The sequence below is a fragment of the Ochlerotatus camptorhynchus genome, unplaced genomic scaffold (genome assembly GCF_037179485.1).
Source record: "Ochlerotatus camptorhynchus isolate MF236.1 unplaced genomic scaffold, CSIRO-AGI_Acam_v1.1 ptg000423l, whole genome shotgun sequence".
NCBI lineage: Eukaryota > Metazoa > Arthropoda > Insecta > Diptera > Culicidae > Ochlerotatus > Ochlerotatus camptorhynchus.
In genome coordinates this window covers 1736561-1756415 of record NW_027040909.1, presented here as the reverse complement: position 1 = coordinate 1756415, position 19855 = coordinate 1736561, and the positions used below count along the sequence as shown (strand labels likewise).

At 36.6% G+C, this 19855-nt stretch overlaps 1 protein-coding gene across 9 annotated transcripts in view; it reads left to right on the top strand.

Annotated features, from left to right (window-relative positions):
- Window positions 1-19855, top strand: part of Cip4 (formin-binding protein 1-like Cip4) — a 209692-nt gene that overhangs the window by 132973 nt on the left and 56864 nt on the right. For all 9 annotated transcript variants that reach the window (XM_065233923.1, XM_065233919.1, XM_065233922.1 and 6 more), the window contains exon 2: window positions 2956-3071. In XM_065233923.1, coding sequence (XP_065089995.1) covers window positions 2956-3071 — 116 coding nt within the window. The remainder of the gene's footprint in view (window positions 1-2955; window positions 3072-19855) is intronic.

Below are 19855 nucleotides of genomic sequence, written 5' to 3'. Positions count from 1 at the left end.
ACATCTGCTACCTTTCCCCTTCCTTTTGCCGTATAAAACTCCTGTCCCGGAAGCTGCTTGTAGTCGGCTTTGACGTAGGTTTCGTCGTCCATTACCACGCAGTCAAACTTCGTCAGCATCGTCGTGTACAGCCTCCGGGATCGCGCTTTGGCCGTCGTATTTTGTTTATCATCGCGATTTGGAGTCACTACCTTCTTGTAAGTCGATAGTCCGGCTCGTTTTTTGGCTCGATGCACGGTTTTAGACGATACACCCAGCTTATTTGCGGCATCTCGGAGAGAGAGGTTAGGGTTTCGCTTGAAACTACCGGCAACTCTCTTTGTCGTCTCAGCGGCTTCCGGTTTTCGATTTCCCCCCGATCCAGACTTCCTGGCTGTCGACAAACGTTCCCCAAACACTTTAATTACATTTGTAACGGTTGATTTGGCAACTTTTAGCGATTTTGCCAACTTTGCGTGCGAGTAGCTCGGATTTTCGCGATGCGCGTGCAAAATTTTGATACGCTGCTCTTCTTGCTTGGACGGCATTTTGACAACTGAAGAGTGAATTCCAAAATCAAAATAGGAGCAACATTCTACACACACACACCTTCAAAATGAGGGGTGTTCAGATTTTTTAAATGCAAAATTGAAAGAAATACGTCAAGTTGATATTGACCAAATTTTGACCGTATCACCCTTTACTAACATCTCTTTTCTTTCTTCCTTTCTTTCTGCCTTTCATTATTAAAGAGACTTTCTGCCTTTGGCAAGTTCATCTCTGAATTTGTACTAACTGTATGATACAAAATTGATTCAATCGGCATTTAGCATTATATACGATTAAACTTAAAGATCTAATATAAAATATCTTGGAATGAATTCAGGATAATAAGTAAAAAGTTTTATTATCCTGAATTCATTCCAAGATATTTAGGATTCTGTCTGTACCTGCCTTAATTGTTTATTGTCGTTAAAAGTTTAGTTATTTAGTAGCAGATCTAAATTCAACCGTTCCATCTACTCTTTTCGATCTTTTGCCCTACTACCCGTTGGTAAATATTGGGTAGTTAGTGTAATTTTCTGAGACGCACTATACCGCCACGGAGCACAAACTCATTTTAATTCATGAAATGTTTCCTTTTTTTCGCCCGTAAATCATGACGAATTCAGTGGATCGAAACAAATAAAAAATGCCTTGTAATTTATATAACTTTCGTTTTCGAATGAGCAAATCGTCTCAACTTCTGACTACAGTTAAGCCTGAACCATTGCAAACGATGGAGAGTAACCTAGTTTTGTGCTTTTTTTCAATTTTCTAGCAACTAATAGTGTATAGAAGCATTCAGCGACGGAAAACCGGCAATCTGCCCAAAATCACTGAACAGCGCCGAATGCAACTAAATTAAAACAATGCCATTGCTGCTAGCGAAGCGTCTAAATCCTCCTCGAGACATTAACCCCTCGCTGTTTTGCGCACTCACAACCACAACGCTTGCCAAAAACCACAAACGAAGTATGGTGATGGTGGTGTTTATGGTTACAAAATTTCGTATTTGCATCTTTGTTTACCACCCATTGACCATGCACGATAATTAAATCTCTGGCGCCAAATTTACTAGATGGATTTTTTCCTCGTCCATTTGTACTTGAAATTATTCGCTAAACCCACCAGACTGAAACTGCGAATGTTAACCACAAATGGTTTTTCGTTCGGTTTGTAGGGTTTTGTTTTCCTCTTCCAGATTCCACTGGTCAAACATAAATGCTATATTGAAGAGCAAATCTTCAATGCTGGGTATCATTCCTGCCATGGGTGTTATCTTAATTTCTTTCGTCTGATCGTCCGGTGGCGACAACGGCGATCCGGCTTCATAGCTCCAGCTGCCAACCGCCGGAGGTTGTAGCATTCAACAGTCCGGAAAGCGCACTTGACTGCGCCTTGAAGTCGCCACTGAGCAGTTGTATCGGTTGCGAAATTGATAGCGATAATTTCTCGCAAACTCGTGGAGGCTTGGTTTCAAGACTGGTCCTAGTACGTTTTAAATCTGAAGTGGCTGAACGGAGCTAACCTTTGCCGTCAATCGTTTTTTTAACCTTGATCAACTGATTTTCCTGACGTTGAGTATTGGCAATGGCGTAGCGAGGAGCTTTTTTGAAATTACAAATATTCAAACATAATTTCTGTAAAAGCTTCTGCAATTATTTAAGAATAATATAAATTCGATGGAGTTTTGAGTTTCCTTCATAAAATTTCATCTACCTCTGTTGTTGAGGCTTTCCTTTTCGAATGGATTACCAGTATGGTTGATTTTCGCAACAGATGTCGCTAGTAAAAAAAATTGACAATTTATTGTGTATGCAGAAAAACGTATAATGTTGATTTTCACTAAATTAGAGCTTTTTCCGAAAAAAATATTTGGCGCACTTAATAGCTTTAATTTTACCGAATTGTTTTGTTTTGGCTTCTAAATGTTGAAATCTTCATACATTCTTTTTTTGAATAACTTTTTAACCATAGGAAAGTGATGCTATGCTGTCAGTAGTTGTGAGATAAAAACTAATAGCATACATTAATCCATTGATTTTTTTTTGTTCTTGTAACAGAACCTGTAGAATCTTTTACGGCGCCCACACACTTAAACGCGCACACCTCATCATTGGCATATTCTGTTTTCCAAAACCGCACCATGGGAGGAATGTTAATTTGAACTGCTAAATTATTCAACATTTTTCGTCTCGATCCCACCGCCCCGGCGAGTCTGTTTATTAGCACATTATTTGGCAGTTTTGTTCTTTTTCCCATTCCCAGCACTCTCCAGCAGCAGCAAAAATTACCATACAAACTCTATAGATGTTCGCAGCGAACGTTAACTCCTCGTTTAATCTTTTAATCGTCAAAACGTCTCACGAGCGTATAAAACTCACGGTATCACTAATCACTTTCTTCTTTTCATTTGTTTCCCTCCGATTTCAGGATCAGTACGAGAACCTGGCGACACACACACAGAAAGGAATTGATTTTTTAGACCGATACGGTAATTTTATTCGTGATCGCAGTGCCATCGAAGTCGAATACGCCGGAAAGCTAAGGTGAGTCGTTTTTAAAACTATTGTTTAAAACACTATCGTCGTGCGGTAGTAGTGGTAAGGCGAGGAACGAGATGATTTATGGGTTGGGTCCCGGATAATTATACTGTGGCCGCGTGCGCAGACCGGACAAGTTTCGTGGGTTGGATCAAGTCTGTGTTTTAGTTTCGCAAGAATTGAATTATGATATTTTGGATGTTTTTTTTTTTCATCGTTATATGACAGTTTACCTTTCTCTGGCTGTGACCCAGCTAGTGTTTCCCTCAACCCATGAGAGCGTTGCTTATGATGCAGTAGCCAATGGAGATCGTTTAAAATAATATTTGAGTGGGTAAATTATATCAAGCACTTCCGGGCCCGATGCTAATTTTAGAGCATGCAAGATTGAATCAACCTTGGCTTTTGAGGAATAGAATCGTTATTTTACGGGCTATACAATTAGATTGTTTTCTTATATAGAAGATATAATTTAGTAGTTCTCTGAAATCTGAAAAAGGCCACAATATGAGCTTCATTTGAAACTATTAAAAAAGTACATGTTTGGCACTTATTTCCCCACAAACTCCCATATACAGTGCCTTCCCGTTTGAAACATAACTTCCATGTAAAAACTGTATAGAAATCACTAGAAGAACATTGAGGAAGTAATCATCTATTTATTGAGGTCGTGTTGTCAAAAACGAAAAGGCGCTGTATTAAAGGATTAAATTTAATGATCTATTTAGTCAGGAAAATTAAGTAGAAGTTATTAAATATGTTTGGAGTAGTCAGTAAGTGACCTTTTGCAAACTGTTGGTAAAAACAAGCGATTGCACTGATATTGATATCAGAACCCTAGTCCTAACCACTTCAAACTAGAGAACAACGGATATAAGATTATAAATTACTCATACGACTAACCCATTTTATCCTTGCTTATTCTCGGTACAACCCGGGTAGAGGGAAATAGAAAAAGCATAACAAAATAATATCAAACTTTACTATCAATTTCTTATTATGTTATTGGTACGTTGTGCGCTATAACAAGATAATAGCTTATTCTGCTATCAAAGCATGAATTCAAGAGCTAATTTTTATCTGATAGCAGAATAAGCTATTTAAGTTATTAAATTTATTAACTAAAACAACATACCAATAACTTGATGAGATAGAATGACAAAATGTGATATTAATTTGCTATGATTTTTGCTATTCTTTAAATATGAGAACAACTGGCTTTGCTATTACTCAATTATGGTCCCATATGTTATTTTATATTATTTTTGACCAATCAAACTAATAGCAATTTTTGACGATGAATTCTGTCCCCAATTTTAATAGTATAAACTTGTTACTGATTTGATATTCTTGTCTACTCGGGAAGCGATGCGAGTCTTGTCACTATTGCCCTGTTATGGATTCTTCAGTGGTGTTGAGTACTTGGCATTGATGAAGTCTGCAAGTAGTACACGAAATACGCGTATCTGTCAAAAGATAAGCAATTATAACGGAATTTAAAGGAAATAAACCAAAACACTCAAAGTTCTTCATAAAGGGATTCCGTTAAGAGGATCGACACATTTAAAAGAAAAATAAGATGTTGAACATTTAAAAAATTTCAAGATTTTTGGGCCAGAATAGATTTTTTTTTGTTGGAAGGGATTTTGAGAAGATTTTAGAATGAAAGTCAGTGATAACACCTAGGTGTTCCAGAGAAAACACTTTGACTTTAAGTCACTTGTGTAGAATTTGTAAGTAGCTCTGTGGAAAATTCCAAGCCGATTGTGAAGAGGATCATAGGATCCGTGAAAAATACCAACGGAATCGAATTTCAAGAGTGCAATTCCCAAGGAAATCTGATAATAATTTTAAGGAAATTCCGAGGATAATTCCAAGGGCATCACGAAACAAATTTCTAGATAATTTCAAGGAACTTTCCTAACAAAATTCCAGCAGAATTTAGTGGAAAACTCCAAGATAATTCTGAACAAAATTTCAATACAATTCTGAGGTGAATTACTTGAGAATTCTAAAAAGAATTCAAGCGAACTTTAAGTATAATTATGGGAGGATGCTTCAGTGAATTCTTAAAAAAAGGCTTGAAATTCTAAGAAAATTTAAGAATTAATTGCATGATTTTAGTTCACAAAGTATTGATGACGAGTTAAAAAGATGTCAAATGAAAGTTCAGTGGGCTCGATGGAAGAGATGTTCAAAAGGTTTCCAAAGGGGATTCTAAATATTTTCAGATATACAGTCTTCTAGATATACAGGGTTGTTACGAGAATTTGTAAATAAATCTTATGCCAAATCTGCGTGAGCCCTAAATTAAAAAAAAAACGCGATCGGCTAAAAACGTATAAAACTACAAAACTTAAACTATCTTACAGTCAGGGTTGTTAATCGATAACCGTCGACAACGTATGCGTTAACTGCAACGCAAAATCTCCGTTGCAGACGTTATCGACGGTTATCGATTAACCCTTTGTCTGTATTTTGGGGTCAATTTGACCCCAGGCAATTCTGCAATCTTGATTATTCGTCGATTATTTGATTATTTTCTCTGACTTTTTGCATGCTAAAGTCTTCTTGATATGCCTGTCTCTTAGTTAACTTATTTAATACCCGTTTTGAAGGATTTTCGCAAGGAACTTAGCTTTATTTTAGAGGTATAGACAAAAGGTTAACAACCCTGCCCCTGTGGGGCATGCTCAAATGTTTCTGCAAGCTTATGAGAATTATAATTTAATTTTGAGATGCTGAATTTGAGATTTTTAGATTTCTGAGATTGTGGGGCTAAGAAACACGTTCAAAATGCCAAACTTCGAAATAAAATCAAGAATCCATAATTTAGAAATAAATTCTAGATACTAGAAATTCGTCAAGGCCCTTGGGTTTCGAAAAAATTTAAGGATTCCGACATTTTTAAAATAGTTCATTATATTTTTGTAGCGAGCTCAGAACGAATTTTGAGGAAAATTCAAGGGAATTTAATACACTTAATTCTCCATTTCTCAATGTTCTATATCTCAATATTTCTCCCAACCTCGATGATTTCCCAAATTTTTGTTTTATAAGGGTTCTGTAGACTTTGATTTAGGCTTGTAGTATGCTTTAAAACCTCGATAAAACTTGCAATGTTACTTGGATTGAACAGACCCTTCAGATTCTCATACATCCAGTTCTCTATAGATTGATATTCTCTATATGTCGATCATTATCCATGTCGATGGACCCTAGAAAATATTCGGGAACAAATTACTCTCCACATGTCGCTGGAAAAATCACTAGGTTTTTCATCGTTTGAAGTATGTAAGCGATAGAGTTTTGTTTTGAATACAGGACAAACAAATTCACTTTTTGAACCCGAATTGTTTCTAGTATCGTACTAGTGGGCTAATGAATTACTGTTCTGAATGTATCGATGTCTCTTCAATATCGAGAAATGGAAAGCTGATTGTAGACAATTTTTAGGGAATTCAGAGTAGTATTTAAAATTGTTTTGGGGAAAACTAGGTATGACTAGTTCTGACTAAAATTCCAAGATTGTTCTGACGGAAATTGTGAGAAGAACTCTTTGTGCATTCTAGGATGGATTTCAAATTAGTTCTGAGTAGAATTCCAAAATACTTCTGAAGAAAATTCAATGGAAATTTTTAGGAGAATTCCTGATGAATTATAAAAAGAATTTCAATTACCTTCTAAAGAGAGCCAAACGTAATTTAAGGAGCATTCCAAAAAGGAATTGCAATCTAAGGATATTTCTTAAAGCAATCGATTAAGATCAATTCAATTCCAATGGGATCTTGAAAAACTCAACGGGAATTCTGAGCATAATCGTAAAGGAATTGAAGGAGAATTCCGAGAGAATTCTGATGGGTGTTTAAACTTACGACGGTCTACGAATTTCACCTCTCGCGCCGTAATACTAATGCCCCCAACTACTTCTGTTAATCATTACCTCTTGATCTGGATTACAAACCAATGAATGTTAAGACCGAGGTCATATTCCATTATTCCATGCAAGATTATTCTCGGCCGTAGGATAGCCTGCTTAGAGCTAATGAGAAATTCAAGAACAATTCAAAATGATTTTCAAGACAAACTCCAAGGGAATACCGGAAAGAATTTCAAGAAAATTCTGAGGACAACTTCATGGGATTTTTAAAGCCAAATCTACGAGAACGTTTTGGAAGACAATTTTTGACGAGAAACTGGGGAATGTTGAAAAAAATTATTGAGCTTTTTAAAAGTGAATGATTAAGTTAAATACATACAAATTCTTGTGGCTTGCCAAGATTTCTAAGCGTGTTAAGAAGAATCTAGGATCATTCTAAGAAAATTCTTAAAACATTCTTTTAAGAGCTCAATAATTAAGGTAATTCAGACATTAAAAACTTGTCAAGGCTCTGAATGCAAAAAAAAATGTGCCAGCTAGGCACTATTTAGTGCTCATACGGCGTGAAAACCTAACATTTTCATGAAAATCGAAATTGCTTCCACACATGGTGTGAATGTGAATTCCGATTAGCAGTTCAGCGATTTTTTTCCCAGAATTTCGGAAATTTTCCTGGTTTTTCTGCCCCAATCGAAAGACTCGGAATCAAACAAAAAAAGTTGCACCAGGACCAGCTACTCGGAAAGCAGAATCGCGTCGATTCTTCTAACTTGAACTTAATAAAATAATGTTTTCTCCTCCGCATTACAGTAAGTTGCTTCCATGTGGGATCCGCATCCAGTGCTTTCACAAAATTAGCACCTCCATAGGCGAAGCTGAATTTGTTCGTATTCTTTATTTCTCACATTTTGTTTCCAACGGTGAAAAATGTAATCGAACTAATAGCTATGAGCAAAGTTATATATTATAATATACAGACTATCGCGTGAAAGTAAAACAGCTGTTGATGACAGCCAAGAACGAAATGATCGTCTGAATTTATATTATCTTAAAAAGTGCCTCTAAATAACCTTACACAGATTTTGAAACCGTTGAAATTCGTGTAGAAAAAAATTGTCGAATGAAGCGAACCAAAGTCTTCTCTTCGGAAGACAGTAGGTGAAAGTAGATCTCCTTTAAGAAAATAATGTGTAAGATAATTGACTGATTATTCCTCTACATGTTCGGACACTGAAATGACGTCTCTATTTGGAGTCGGTGATGGGAGTCTATTGTCATGCTGATAAAATCTTGATGAATTTTAAATATAGGAATTGAAATGAATCAATAACTGTTGTTTTTAGTTCTGATGCAGTGGTTATTATAGGTTCATCGGGTTAGAAATCATAGTGGACTACTCTGTAACTGCTCCGTTTGATTTGATGTACTGGATATTACTAGTAAAGCTTAAAAGTTCATTCAACTAGTGTTATTTCAACATTATCCATTGCATGTCAGCAATTTGCTCTCACAGCACGAAGTATGTCGAGCACATGCCATGGGCTGTTTTCATTAAGCTCTCGCTTGCCATTCTGCTCCATCCCAATTGCGTAGCTTTAACTCTAATGTTAAAGCCTATTATATAGAAAAAAGAGGATTTTTTCTTTCTGTGCGTAAACAGTTTTCTGAGTCAAAAGAAAATTTCAAGATGTGTTATCGCAAGCCACTCAATCACATCCACGTTCAAATCAACCGTAAATCTAGGACCGACATTATAGCACCAAATTTGGCCTGTTCATTTTCACAAATCATTCCAATTTCCCGCAATAAACCGAACGATCATGTTTACCCAATTCACCATTCTGATTATACATTCGAACATCAATCTTCTCTCGTTATTACGAACCGCAGCAAAAGGCGTCGGCGCAATTTGCACGTCCCAACTCTCACACCTCAGCGCTGCATATTTCCATAAACCCATCGGAGCGGGCAGCCGCTTAGACTTTGGCACTTGAACTCATTTCGGCAGTTTTATGACTGACGTGAGCATATTCGTGTCGTTTCGTTAGCATCGACACTACCCGGGTAGAAACTCTACTATTGATATCTAAAGTTGATTTGGATTTGCATGACTTGCGGTAAAATATCAAGAAATAATTCCAAAAAATAACAGATAGGGGAAATGGATGTAATGTCGGCCTAAATGCCCCTAATTTGGGCCCATACATAATAAACTCAGCAAACGACTAAATTTTCAATAGCGCCCAAAACTATCTATTAGTACCGTCCCAATGACGCGTTCATCTAGATAAAATTCATAAATAGCAGATTTTTATCGATGGGCCCAATCTTAGATCCAAACATAGACTTAAACTTCGATATTGAGGTCTTTGGTATTGGATATTTTACCTCTTATTTCATGCAAATCCATATCATTGTTTAGGATCAAGATCATTATTTTGTATGACTGAGACGAAGAACTTTTTGAGTGTGCTGTTTTATTTCCTTTTAATTTCGTTATAATTGCTTATCTTTTTAAAAGATAAGCAATTATAACGGAATTAAAAGGAAATAAATCAACACACTCAAAAGGCTCTTCATAAAGGGATTCCGTTAAGAGGTTCGACAAAATTAAAAGAATAACTGAGATATTTTCTTCTACCCGGGTATTTAACTGACAAACCTACTCGGAGTGCATCAACATCACGCCGTCCCATGCGACACTACGACGACGACGACGTCGGTGCGTGTCAGCCCAAGTGTCGACCTCATTGCACTTTTTTGGCAGCGCCCGGTTCGGCGCATTAAACGTTCAAGGCTAATTGCAATCTGCACATCGTTCCTAGATCAACATTTGAAATAGGCGGAACATCCAAATGTAAACAATGGCTCAAGCAAGCAAGCAATCTAACACAATCATCTGATACAGTAAACTTCCTTTATCAAATGGTATTGTTCCTTTGCATAGGTGTGTTTTGATTCTCGAGAAATTTGCATATAAAGCAATTGTTTACGTTTGGTTGTTCCACCTATTTCAATTGTTGGTCTTGGTTTCTTCTGTGTCCAAATCCTACCGAAAGAAGCAAATTCAACGAACTAGCTGCGATATTTATAATTACGACGAGCGCGTTATCCGCGTGCAGTGCGTCGAATCGCTAGCTACAGCTACTATTTAGTACCATCTGTTTGGTTTTGAATTTGAAGTGCAAATTCTACGCTCCACCTCGCCTCGGGTTGGCGTTGAGCGTAGAGCATATCAAGTTTATTAACACAGGAGGGGAATTATGCATGGCAAACACGTGGAAGTTATATTTAGAGAACCCACTCGAACTTGGCAGTGCGCTGGACATTCGTGGTTTGTTGGTACGCATCTGCTATGTTATTGAACGGTAGAATGCTAAATTATCTACTTTGCTGCTGTTTATAAAATACAATGGAATGGATGGACGGTAGACTGATGCAAAATTTGAAATTTTCGCTCCACAGTTTTTCAATGGTTCCAAATTGCGTCCTGATTAGCCTCTCGGAATTTGAACTCGTTTGGTTAGAAACTATGGAAATTAATATAGGGTTTCTAAACTTTTTGTTCATTGCTTTCTACCCTTTTTCTATATTACTCTGAAAGAATTATAGGAAATTTTCTCAGTTATAACTTAGCTGAAGATCGTTTGCTAGACAAATGACAAATGAAATAGTTATTGATTATTTAAGAGATTGGTAATCATATGACATGATCAAGCAGCTGCTTTGTGGGCAAAACTGTATTTTGTAAATGATTTGTGTGCTCTATTGCACGTGCCAGAAACACCATTATTGCCTGCTGAGCATTTGTTTTATCATTATCATAAGACATCAGTAAATCATTCATAACTTTTGTTCCATACATTTACTATAAAAGTGGTCTTCATCAAAGTTGTAGCTGATAAAATGTCATACAAGCACAGCTATCACTGTTTTACGTAGCACTAGATCTTTGTGGACTATACAAGGATGCAAATAAAAACAATGTGTGACGAAATAGTGTTAGGCTTTGACTTTGTCATTTATAGATGAAATTAAAATGCAAATACACCAATCGATAGGAAATCACTTTAAAAATTCACTAAAATAAATACTTTGCAAATTTTTCATAGAAAAGCCTTTGAAAAATGTACAAATGATAATTTTATCACTGTTTTCCCCATACCCAGTCGTCAAAATCGAGTACCATTTGATTGCATATCGTTCTGCTCAAACCTGAAAAGTTATAAAACAGCACTGTTGTCGTGCCTCTGCTCATTTCCGCTTCGGACGGCGTGGCAAGCAGCAAGCAGGTGCAAATCAGCGATTAAGGGTAGATTTTCTCCCTTTCATTCTCTTTTTGGTTCCTGGCATAAATCGGCGGTATTGACCGATTTTCAGTGAGACTACAATATTATTTCCCTCTTGGGTGCCGTTCAAATATTGCGAAACGCGAAAAATATTATTTTTACAAAACACCAAGTCTAATGGACAGCAGGGCTTGTAGCAGGTCACTTTTCTAGTGGTTAGGTCATCTATTTTCAAGTCAGTCACTTGTTTCATCAAAAAGTCGCTAAATTCACTATTTAATAAAATTTAGTCACTAAAATCACTTTTTACGACAAATGAGAGTAAAGAATTTGCATGATTTGGTAACAAATTTGTGTTAGGAAAATTAATTAAAATCATCATCTAAGTCTGACAAGAATACTTTCAAACAGATTTTTGTTTCAAGCCCTTGGTCTAGACATTGAAGTTCGTTATCTTCGAACTTTTCCCAGATTATAACATTTGAAATTCTTGCCTGTGATCTCGAAATTGTCATATACTTATTACATATTTTCTGAGGTTTCGGGAATATTTTTTTGGTTTCAGTATCCTGACTTTTTAACTTCGTGATCTTGAAAGTTTTCCAAGCATAAGATGTCAAAAAATGGTTTCAGACAATTTTCAAACTCTAGACAGTTTTTTAAAGACTAGTATTTTGACAAATTAGTGAAGCCCAGTAGTTTTAGCATTTCTCCAAACATTGTGTAAAAATACATGTCGCTGAATCTTTTTTTGTTTCTTTATTTAAGAGGTTTTCAGTGTAAGGCTGGTTCGCCTCTGGGCTGAATCTTGAGTTATTTTCTAAGTCCATTAAATAGCGGTACCGTTTGTGTGTGTGTTTTTCAAGACTTTCCAGATTTAAGAAAAAAATATTATAGACCATGTATAAGCTTTTTTTTCTAGGACTGTGAACTTACATTCTCCCTCCCCTTGGCTAGTTTTTAACCTGGATGTTGGTGGGTGGGCCAAATCTTATGCTTCATAGTGGAGCGTTGGAGACGGTTGGTTTAGGTCCGGCATCGTTGGCTCATGGTGTCATGAGCATGCGATGAGGATTACTGAGCTTCTCTGATGAACCATAGCATAAGAGAACCAAAGTTCTAGCCTGAAGTGATAGTATCACACTTGTTACTCCTTTATTTGAAAGCCGCGTTGTAGTACGCTTACGTATAGGCACTGACGTTGGGTGCGATACTGGCGGGTTTTGCCGCAAATCACTCTTATTTTATTTATTTTTACGCAGATAGATTTATTTGGGTTTGCAAGGGAATTATACTATTGAAATATTTCAGAAAGTGCCCAACGGTGCTCCTTCTATTTGCGAGACAAGCTTTCATTGTTGTTTTCATTGAAGTATTACTCAGGAAACAATGTTAAACATCATTTTTGTACATGCTATTGTAACTAATCTTATATGTGCTTCATTTTGATTTGGGATAAATGTTTGAACTATGGCTCGGGATTTCCACTGTGGCGTGCTTCTGTTGTGACATATCCATACGTAATTTTGTGGGACGACATAATGGAAACGTGTGAGTGTAGTTGGAGCATATACCTTATATAATTTAAAAATCAGCTAGGAAACTAATTTCAAAGTGAAGCATTTTAGTCACTTGAAGGTGTCACCTGGGTCGATCTAAGATCTAATAAATATAGATCAAAGTCAAAATTACTTGAAACACGTTAAATTTTAGATTACATAGCAGTTTAGGTACTTCATAAAGCATGAGTTATGATTGATTAGGTAAATTAGAGATTTCAATTATTTATTAAAAATTAGACTAATGAGATATCATAATCATCAAACGAACTCAAATAAGAAAATTTAGACAGCCTGATAACATTAAGTAGATTAACAAAAGAGTTAGGATGCGGGGGAGGCAACTAGCCTATTCATATATTGTCTGTTTGTTTTGATGGTTGCTTTAAAATATCAATTTGGTTTATATGTGAAAGGATGAATCAGTGGGAGATGGATTTTCGGTTTCTTTACATTTTGCAACACAAATCTAGTACTATGTGTCATTTCCTCAAAAACCCCCAATAACCGACCTCTTCAATCCCTTCCTTCTACCATGGCGTTCAAGTGGTCCGCATAGACTATTCAGCTATTACCCTTCCTTTATCCTCGGCTTTGGATTGACTTGCGCTCCCATTGCCCCACCAAACGCTGCAAAATGAAAATGAAAATGAAAGGACTGTGAAATTACATTCTATATATTCAAAATATCTAAAACTATTGCAGACTCAAATTTTCTTAATTTGTTTGTTATTTCTCTAAAAACCGTTTCGTAAAAATCAATATCGTATATAAAACACATCTTTCATAAATGGGACGAAACATTCGTTTTTTCTGTCATCTGGCGCAATACTAATATTACGCCTTATTCAACTTCGTACAATCAAGTCAATAACTGCTCTTCTTGTCTCCTAAAGTGCTGATTGTGTATTGGAGATGGGATACTTTTTTTTTCTTGAAAAATTGTCGGTCTGACCAAGTCATGCAAGCTACCACAATAAATCAAATTACTGGTCGCGGTGGTTTTGTGTCCCGTACAGAGAAAAAAAATACATGAATGCAGAAAAAGCAATCGAAATCGAATTACCGTTCTATGAGTGCTTCTTATTTGTCGTTTGTCTTACCATTTCTCGTAACACAGATAGAGCGAAAGATAAAGCACAGATCTGACTATCGTAAGCCTTATTTAATTTTTTTTGTCACTCCTTCCAATGATGAAGTTATTTTTACCCATCCTCACTAACACACCCCACATTTTTCGGTCTCCACAACCAACACTTGTGGTCCACTGGTTGGGTGTAGCGATAGCGAGTGTGGCAGTTCTATCGAAACTTGTTTCATACAATGTATTCGTAGAACAAACAAGCGATTTTTTTGGATAAACGATATTTTATTTTCAGTGTAATCCCGGAATCTTACATTTTTTCAACATCGAGATTTTATGTCCTAGCACCATGTGAAATTGTTTATGTCCGTGATCTTTCCATTTTGTAACATTTTCGCCGTTCCAGAATAATGACATTTTTTTCTTAGGCTGCATTCTAGCACTTTGCTAGAATGCAGCCTAAGAAAAAATTGTCATTATTCTGGAACGGCGAAAATGTTACAAAATGGAAAGGTCTAGGTCCCAGAGTTATGAAAAACAAATGTATGTGGTGTATGAGGTGTTACAGAAGTTTCTATATCATAAATCAACGGTTCTCAAACTTTCGATTGCGATCCACTTTGAGACATACCATAAGCTCTCTACCGACCAATGTTAAACAGAGGTGTTGTGTAGCCAAAATGACTTTAAAACTCAAAACTCATCCCCAAAAAATTCAAATAAATACAATGGCTAAAACGACAAAATTTCGCCAAAGTGCCAAAACCGTCTTTAAATGTTTGAAAATTATTTGAAAGCACTAAAAGAGTAGTCGAATCGTTTGAGTAGCATCGGCATGTTGATGACTAAGTAATAAAACTAAATAGAAAAGCGTCGACTTCAGTTCAACTTGCAGCGTAAAAATGCTCTTAAAAAATAGCAAAAGCTGAAAATTCCAAAAATGGCCTAAAAAAATCAAAACGTGAAGATTTATATTAAAAAAATGATTTAAAACACTAAAATAGTCTAGAATAAGACTGAAAACAAAAAAACTTCATTAAAATCATAAGAACGGCCTGACAACTTTTATAAAAACTGGACATTACATCAGTTAATAGACTTATCTTGGAAATGCCAAAAATTCAAATTGACCAAGACTTTCCATAATGTCAAAATGGCCTTAAAGTCACACAAATGGCCTAAAAATATCAAAATAGCCCTGAAAAAAGAAGAAAATCAAGATCTCAATAATAGTATTGAAAAAAAAATTAGTTGTTTGGCTTCGTTTAGCTCAAAAAAAAAATAAGCCTATTAAATAAATACTACGAAAAAAAAGTCCTGAGATCAAATGATAGAACAGCCCTGGAGCCAAAAAAATCCTTAAAATCGCCAACATAACCCAATAAATTACAAAAATGATATTCAAAAATCCTTAATGATTTTGAAACGCTACCATATTTTAGAAAACAAAACTCAGTTATTAGGTTGAAATACTTAAATATAAGAAAACTCTTTTAATTTTTGATTTTCGTTTCTTTGTCCAAGTCCAATACTTTGAACATTTTCCGTGCGCCTCTTATTTTCTTATTTGTAATCTGAATCTAAAATTAACTTATCAAATGGTAAGTTAAAAAAAAATCAAGTTAGAAAAATGAGTGCAGAGTGAAGAAATCGAGGTTAGAGTTGGACCGTACCCTTACTTTTCAATTAATACAGATTTTTCGGGAACACATTTATGGATTCTTAACCCATTTGCTTCATTTTAAAGAAGTATGAAAAATGCTCATGATGGGTTTGGTTTTTAAATTTTCTTTAAGTCGGAAACAATCAATCATCAATCATCGGAAAATTGGGACAATATCTTTCCGATCAATAAATGTCACTATTTTCGTTTTATTAGTCACTAAAGTCACTACATTTTGATCTCCTTAATAAGGATTAACAAAAACTAAAGTCATCACTATTATATCACACCTTGGGATAGTAGACTGATGCAAATTTTCTTTAATTATAGCGAAAACAATGCTTTGTCATACAAAAGTTGAAGCTCCAGCGAATACTTATTCCAGCAGTTTAATCTCGACAAATACGAGAAGGCTAAATTCGCTATCGGTAGACGGAAGCCCCACTAGTTAGTTAACAAATTGCAGTTCATGGACACTCTCCATGTACCTGGACTGCAGCGTCACACGGCTCTAGCTCTTCCTCCGAAGCTTTGTGAGCGTATCCTCGCATTCGCAATACAGAAGTTGCACAAATTCGTAGTACAAGTCCTAGACCATTGTTAACGTATTAAGCGAGATTTAGGATAGATTTCGTACGTTTCTACACAACTGTTGAGAATGGGAAGGATTGTTAGTTAGACACTTACTTGGAGGAGCAGAGCACACCCTGACCTCTCATAAGTGTCAGGTTTGTTAGTGGGAAGGTTAAAGTCATGAGATACTGGCAGATTTATAATAGCAATAGGGATAGAATAAGACATAGGGAAAAATAGCAAGGAAGGGGACACCTGGGATTGAACTCTCGACCTTCTGCTGAGTAAGCAGAAACGGTAACCACTAAGCTACCGAGCCCGTTCCGAAGCTTTGTGAGCGTATCCGTTGCAGATATAATGACGAATTTATGTATGCAGTGTGCACACAATCCCCAGATCCTTTGTTAACTTTACTTGAAAACTGTTTTAATCTTTGAAGTGCCATCAAACATTGTTATTCTTCGATCAGACGATCCGGATGGTGATTTCTTCGGTCAGACGGTCGGCGGCTAGTCCACCATACAAGTTCAAAGCGCTACTAGGCGACTAAACGCTTTCCGCCATAGCCTAGGATTCGGTATGGGATCTGTTTCTTCAGGATCTATTTCGAAAGGATTTGTTTCGTATTCGTGCCTAGAACAAATGCTTGTATCAACAAATTCACTGCCGTTTATCTGTCTGCCCAGACCTTATTTCAGTTTTAAGAACCTGTCGTGCATTTCCAATGGGACGATTCGTACTGCTTCTGACAGCACTTAACACCAGAAGAAGAGCCGCCTTCAATCGTATGAGCTGGTGACCTGGGAATGTATTGTTCACCGCAGTGCTGTCAAGGAATATAGGGAGGTCGCATCTCGGTCGTCATCCGTGGATACCAAAACAGCTCAAATCAAATTTGATAGCGCACATACCAACCTCAAAAGAGAGATCTACGTACTTACTGATTCTTCTTTTCTACTCTGGCATAATTTCCAGTATTCTTGATATTTTGTCTTTGATTATAGACTACAATCAAGGACAACATATCAATAATGCATAAGCAGTGGCGCCGGTGTAGTGGTAAGCGTGATTACCTCTCACCCCAGCAGGCCTGGGTTCAATCCCAGTCGGCGCCACTGGGATGTTCTGAGGTATAAAATCTCTGAACACGCCTTCCTTCGGATGGGAAGTAAAGCCGTTGGTCCCCGGTTCATGAGTTGATGGGTCGATAGGTAGGGTCCAGGTGTGGGAGCTGCCTTCCTGGCACGTCGTTAGCATTGGTGCTCAGCACGGAAAACAAGGTCGACGGAAAACAAATCAAGGGAAACAATCATAAGTAATTAGATATGGTTTGATTCAGTTTCTTAAGATCATATTTTAGGATCAATTGAGGCACAGTTACAAATCAATATTGGTGGTAGATTTTATTTCCGGTCCAACCGGATATGATGCTCGATCAAACCACATATCAAGGAACCGTTATCGAAGACTCCATATTATTTGAGCTATCTTGTATCTTAAGAAACAGTTCAATGTCGTTCATTCGTCGATCATCCTAACTAGCGTCTTATAAACGCAAATCTAGACACAAGGAAATGAGTAATACTTCGTGGAATTTCATTCAACTTCATTCGAATTGGCATGTACCGTGAGTAATAACATTTTCTGCCACTCGTTTGCGTATACAATGATCAATAAACAAATGCTTAGGAATCCGGAGGAATACCGCTTGATCTCTATTTGACGTCGTCCATCGAAACATGTGCGAACTGTAGGCGTCTGCTGTGTAAAATTTTGTTTATTCTTCGAAGCAGGTACCCACTGGGTATGGACTGATGACTCATCAATATTCCATTCATGTCCGAAAAGATGGCAAAAAACGGGTAAACTATTAACACTGAGTAATCGTAGTTTGGATAGTTTTGAAGTGTGAATACTAGATCCTAAGTGATCCATTCATGGAACAGTTCAAAATAATTTACGGATCTTTGGAATGGTATGACAGCCCGTCGTCAGGATCAATTAGTTTATAGTTTCTCATACTAATCATAGCTGTTTGACAACGTTGCAATTGGCATCAGCACTACAACTGCCATTTTTTTCGGGAGATGTCTCAAGTACCTACCTCTCTGTTGATGATGAGTGTCATTTCGTGCTATTTTTTCCAACCAGAAATTGTTTATTTATTCAATGTCTGCAACGTGGTCGCACAAAAAACAATACAACCAAAACGACAAACTTTTGCTTTCATGTACCTGGGTGAGTTCGCTCATTCCCTCTCGTTACGTCGAGGTACATAAATATGTGTACAAATAAATAAAATGACTCGAAAAATGTAAAACACTGCGACAATCTGCTGGGTCGTTGTCGTCGCCGTCGCCGCCTTTGGGTGTTATGAAATTAGCACTGCCAGCAGCTTGCACGTTGCGCATAGTTAAGCGCGATTATGTCAGACTGACTGTGACTGGGTTTCGTTCGTTCAAATTGGAGTAACATTATTCATGTGCTTTTTACTACTTGCAAGATAACTGCACAGTATATGATGGAGAGGTTGAGTCAGGAAGGAGTTTGCGGGTATTTTGTTTCTTTGAATAAATTTTGATTTTAAACCATAAAGGCGCAATTACAATTAGCTATAAAGTACTCATGACGGAAGTGATATGATATGCGCTTCTGTCAAGATTTAACTTATAGAGCAGCATGTCCCAATCTATGATCGCAACCCACCGGTGGGTTGCGGAATCCCTTGATGGGTTTAAACATCTTTGTCACATTCAAAAGGAATTTCGATGATAATTTTAGGTGAAATTGAGCAAATTTCATAGGGAATTCTAAGGACACTAGAATCCCAAGATAATTCAGAGATTAATTTTAACGGAATTTGTTAAGAGAACTTTTGATAAATTCTCAGGAAAATTACAACTTAATTAGAAAAAAATATGTTTACACTTAAATTTAAACCGATTTTTTAGACTTTCAATATCTTTTTCCATCATTTTCCGAATAATCAAATTTTTTTTCGAGTCTTGTAAGCCTTAAGGGGAAGTTATCACCCCGGAAATATTTTTTTTTAATATTATAATATTTTTCGGCGTCTTTCTATTTTTCTAAATAAATTGGAAAAAAAATATCAAAAATCCTAGAAAAAAAATTGCTTTTTCCAATATTTTTATAAAAATCAAAACGTAAATATTTTTTTGGAGCGGTGAACTTCCTGTGCCTTATTGAGACTCCATCACCAATAGCCCTTGAGCAGGGCTGGCAAATGTCATTTTCAATGAAAGATCTCATGCGATATTTACAGAGATACTTCTGTCATTATCATCGGATGAGAAAACGATGGTATAGATTTTCTTCAAAATCTCATTGATTTTTTTGTCATGACAGAACGTGACAGTGTTGTCACCTTCGTAATTACTAGCTCATTAATTGCTATTAAAGTTACTTGTACCGAGGAAATCCAAAAATAGATTCTCTCTACCGATTACATACGGCTACATGCTTAAATTCATCTAAATCAGTTAGGAATGTTGATGGCAAAACGCACATGAATTATTCTCATGAGTGCTTTATCATTGGAAAATGACAAGAAAGCTAATGATAGGTAGTTTCCTCTCGTGATAGTGAGAGGAACTGTTTTCTCATTATCACATGACGGCCGTGATATATACCAACTCTGCCCTTGAGTCTGCCTCTGTTGCGATGTCCTACTGGTTTCCAATCCTGCGCTCAAATGTTTGTTGTTATCGGTGTCTAATGACAT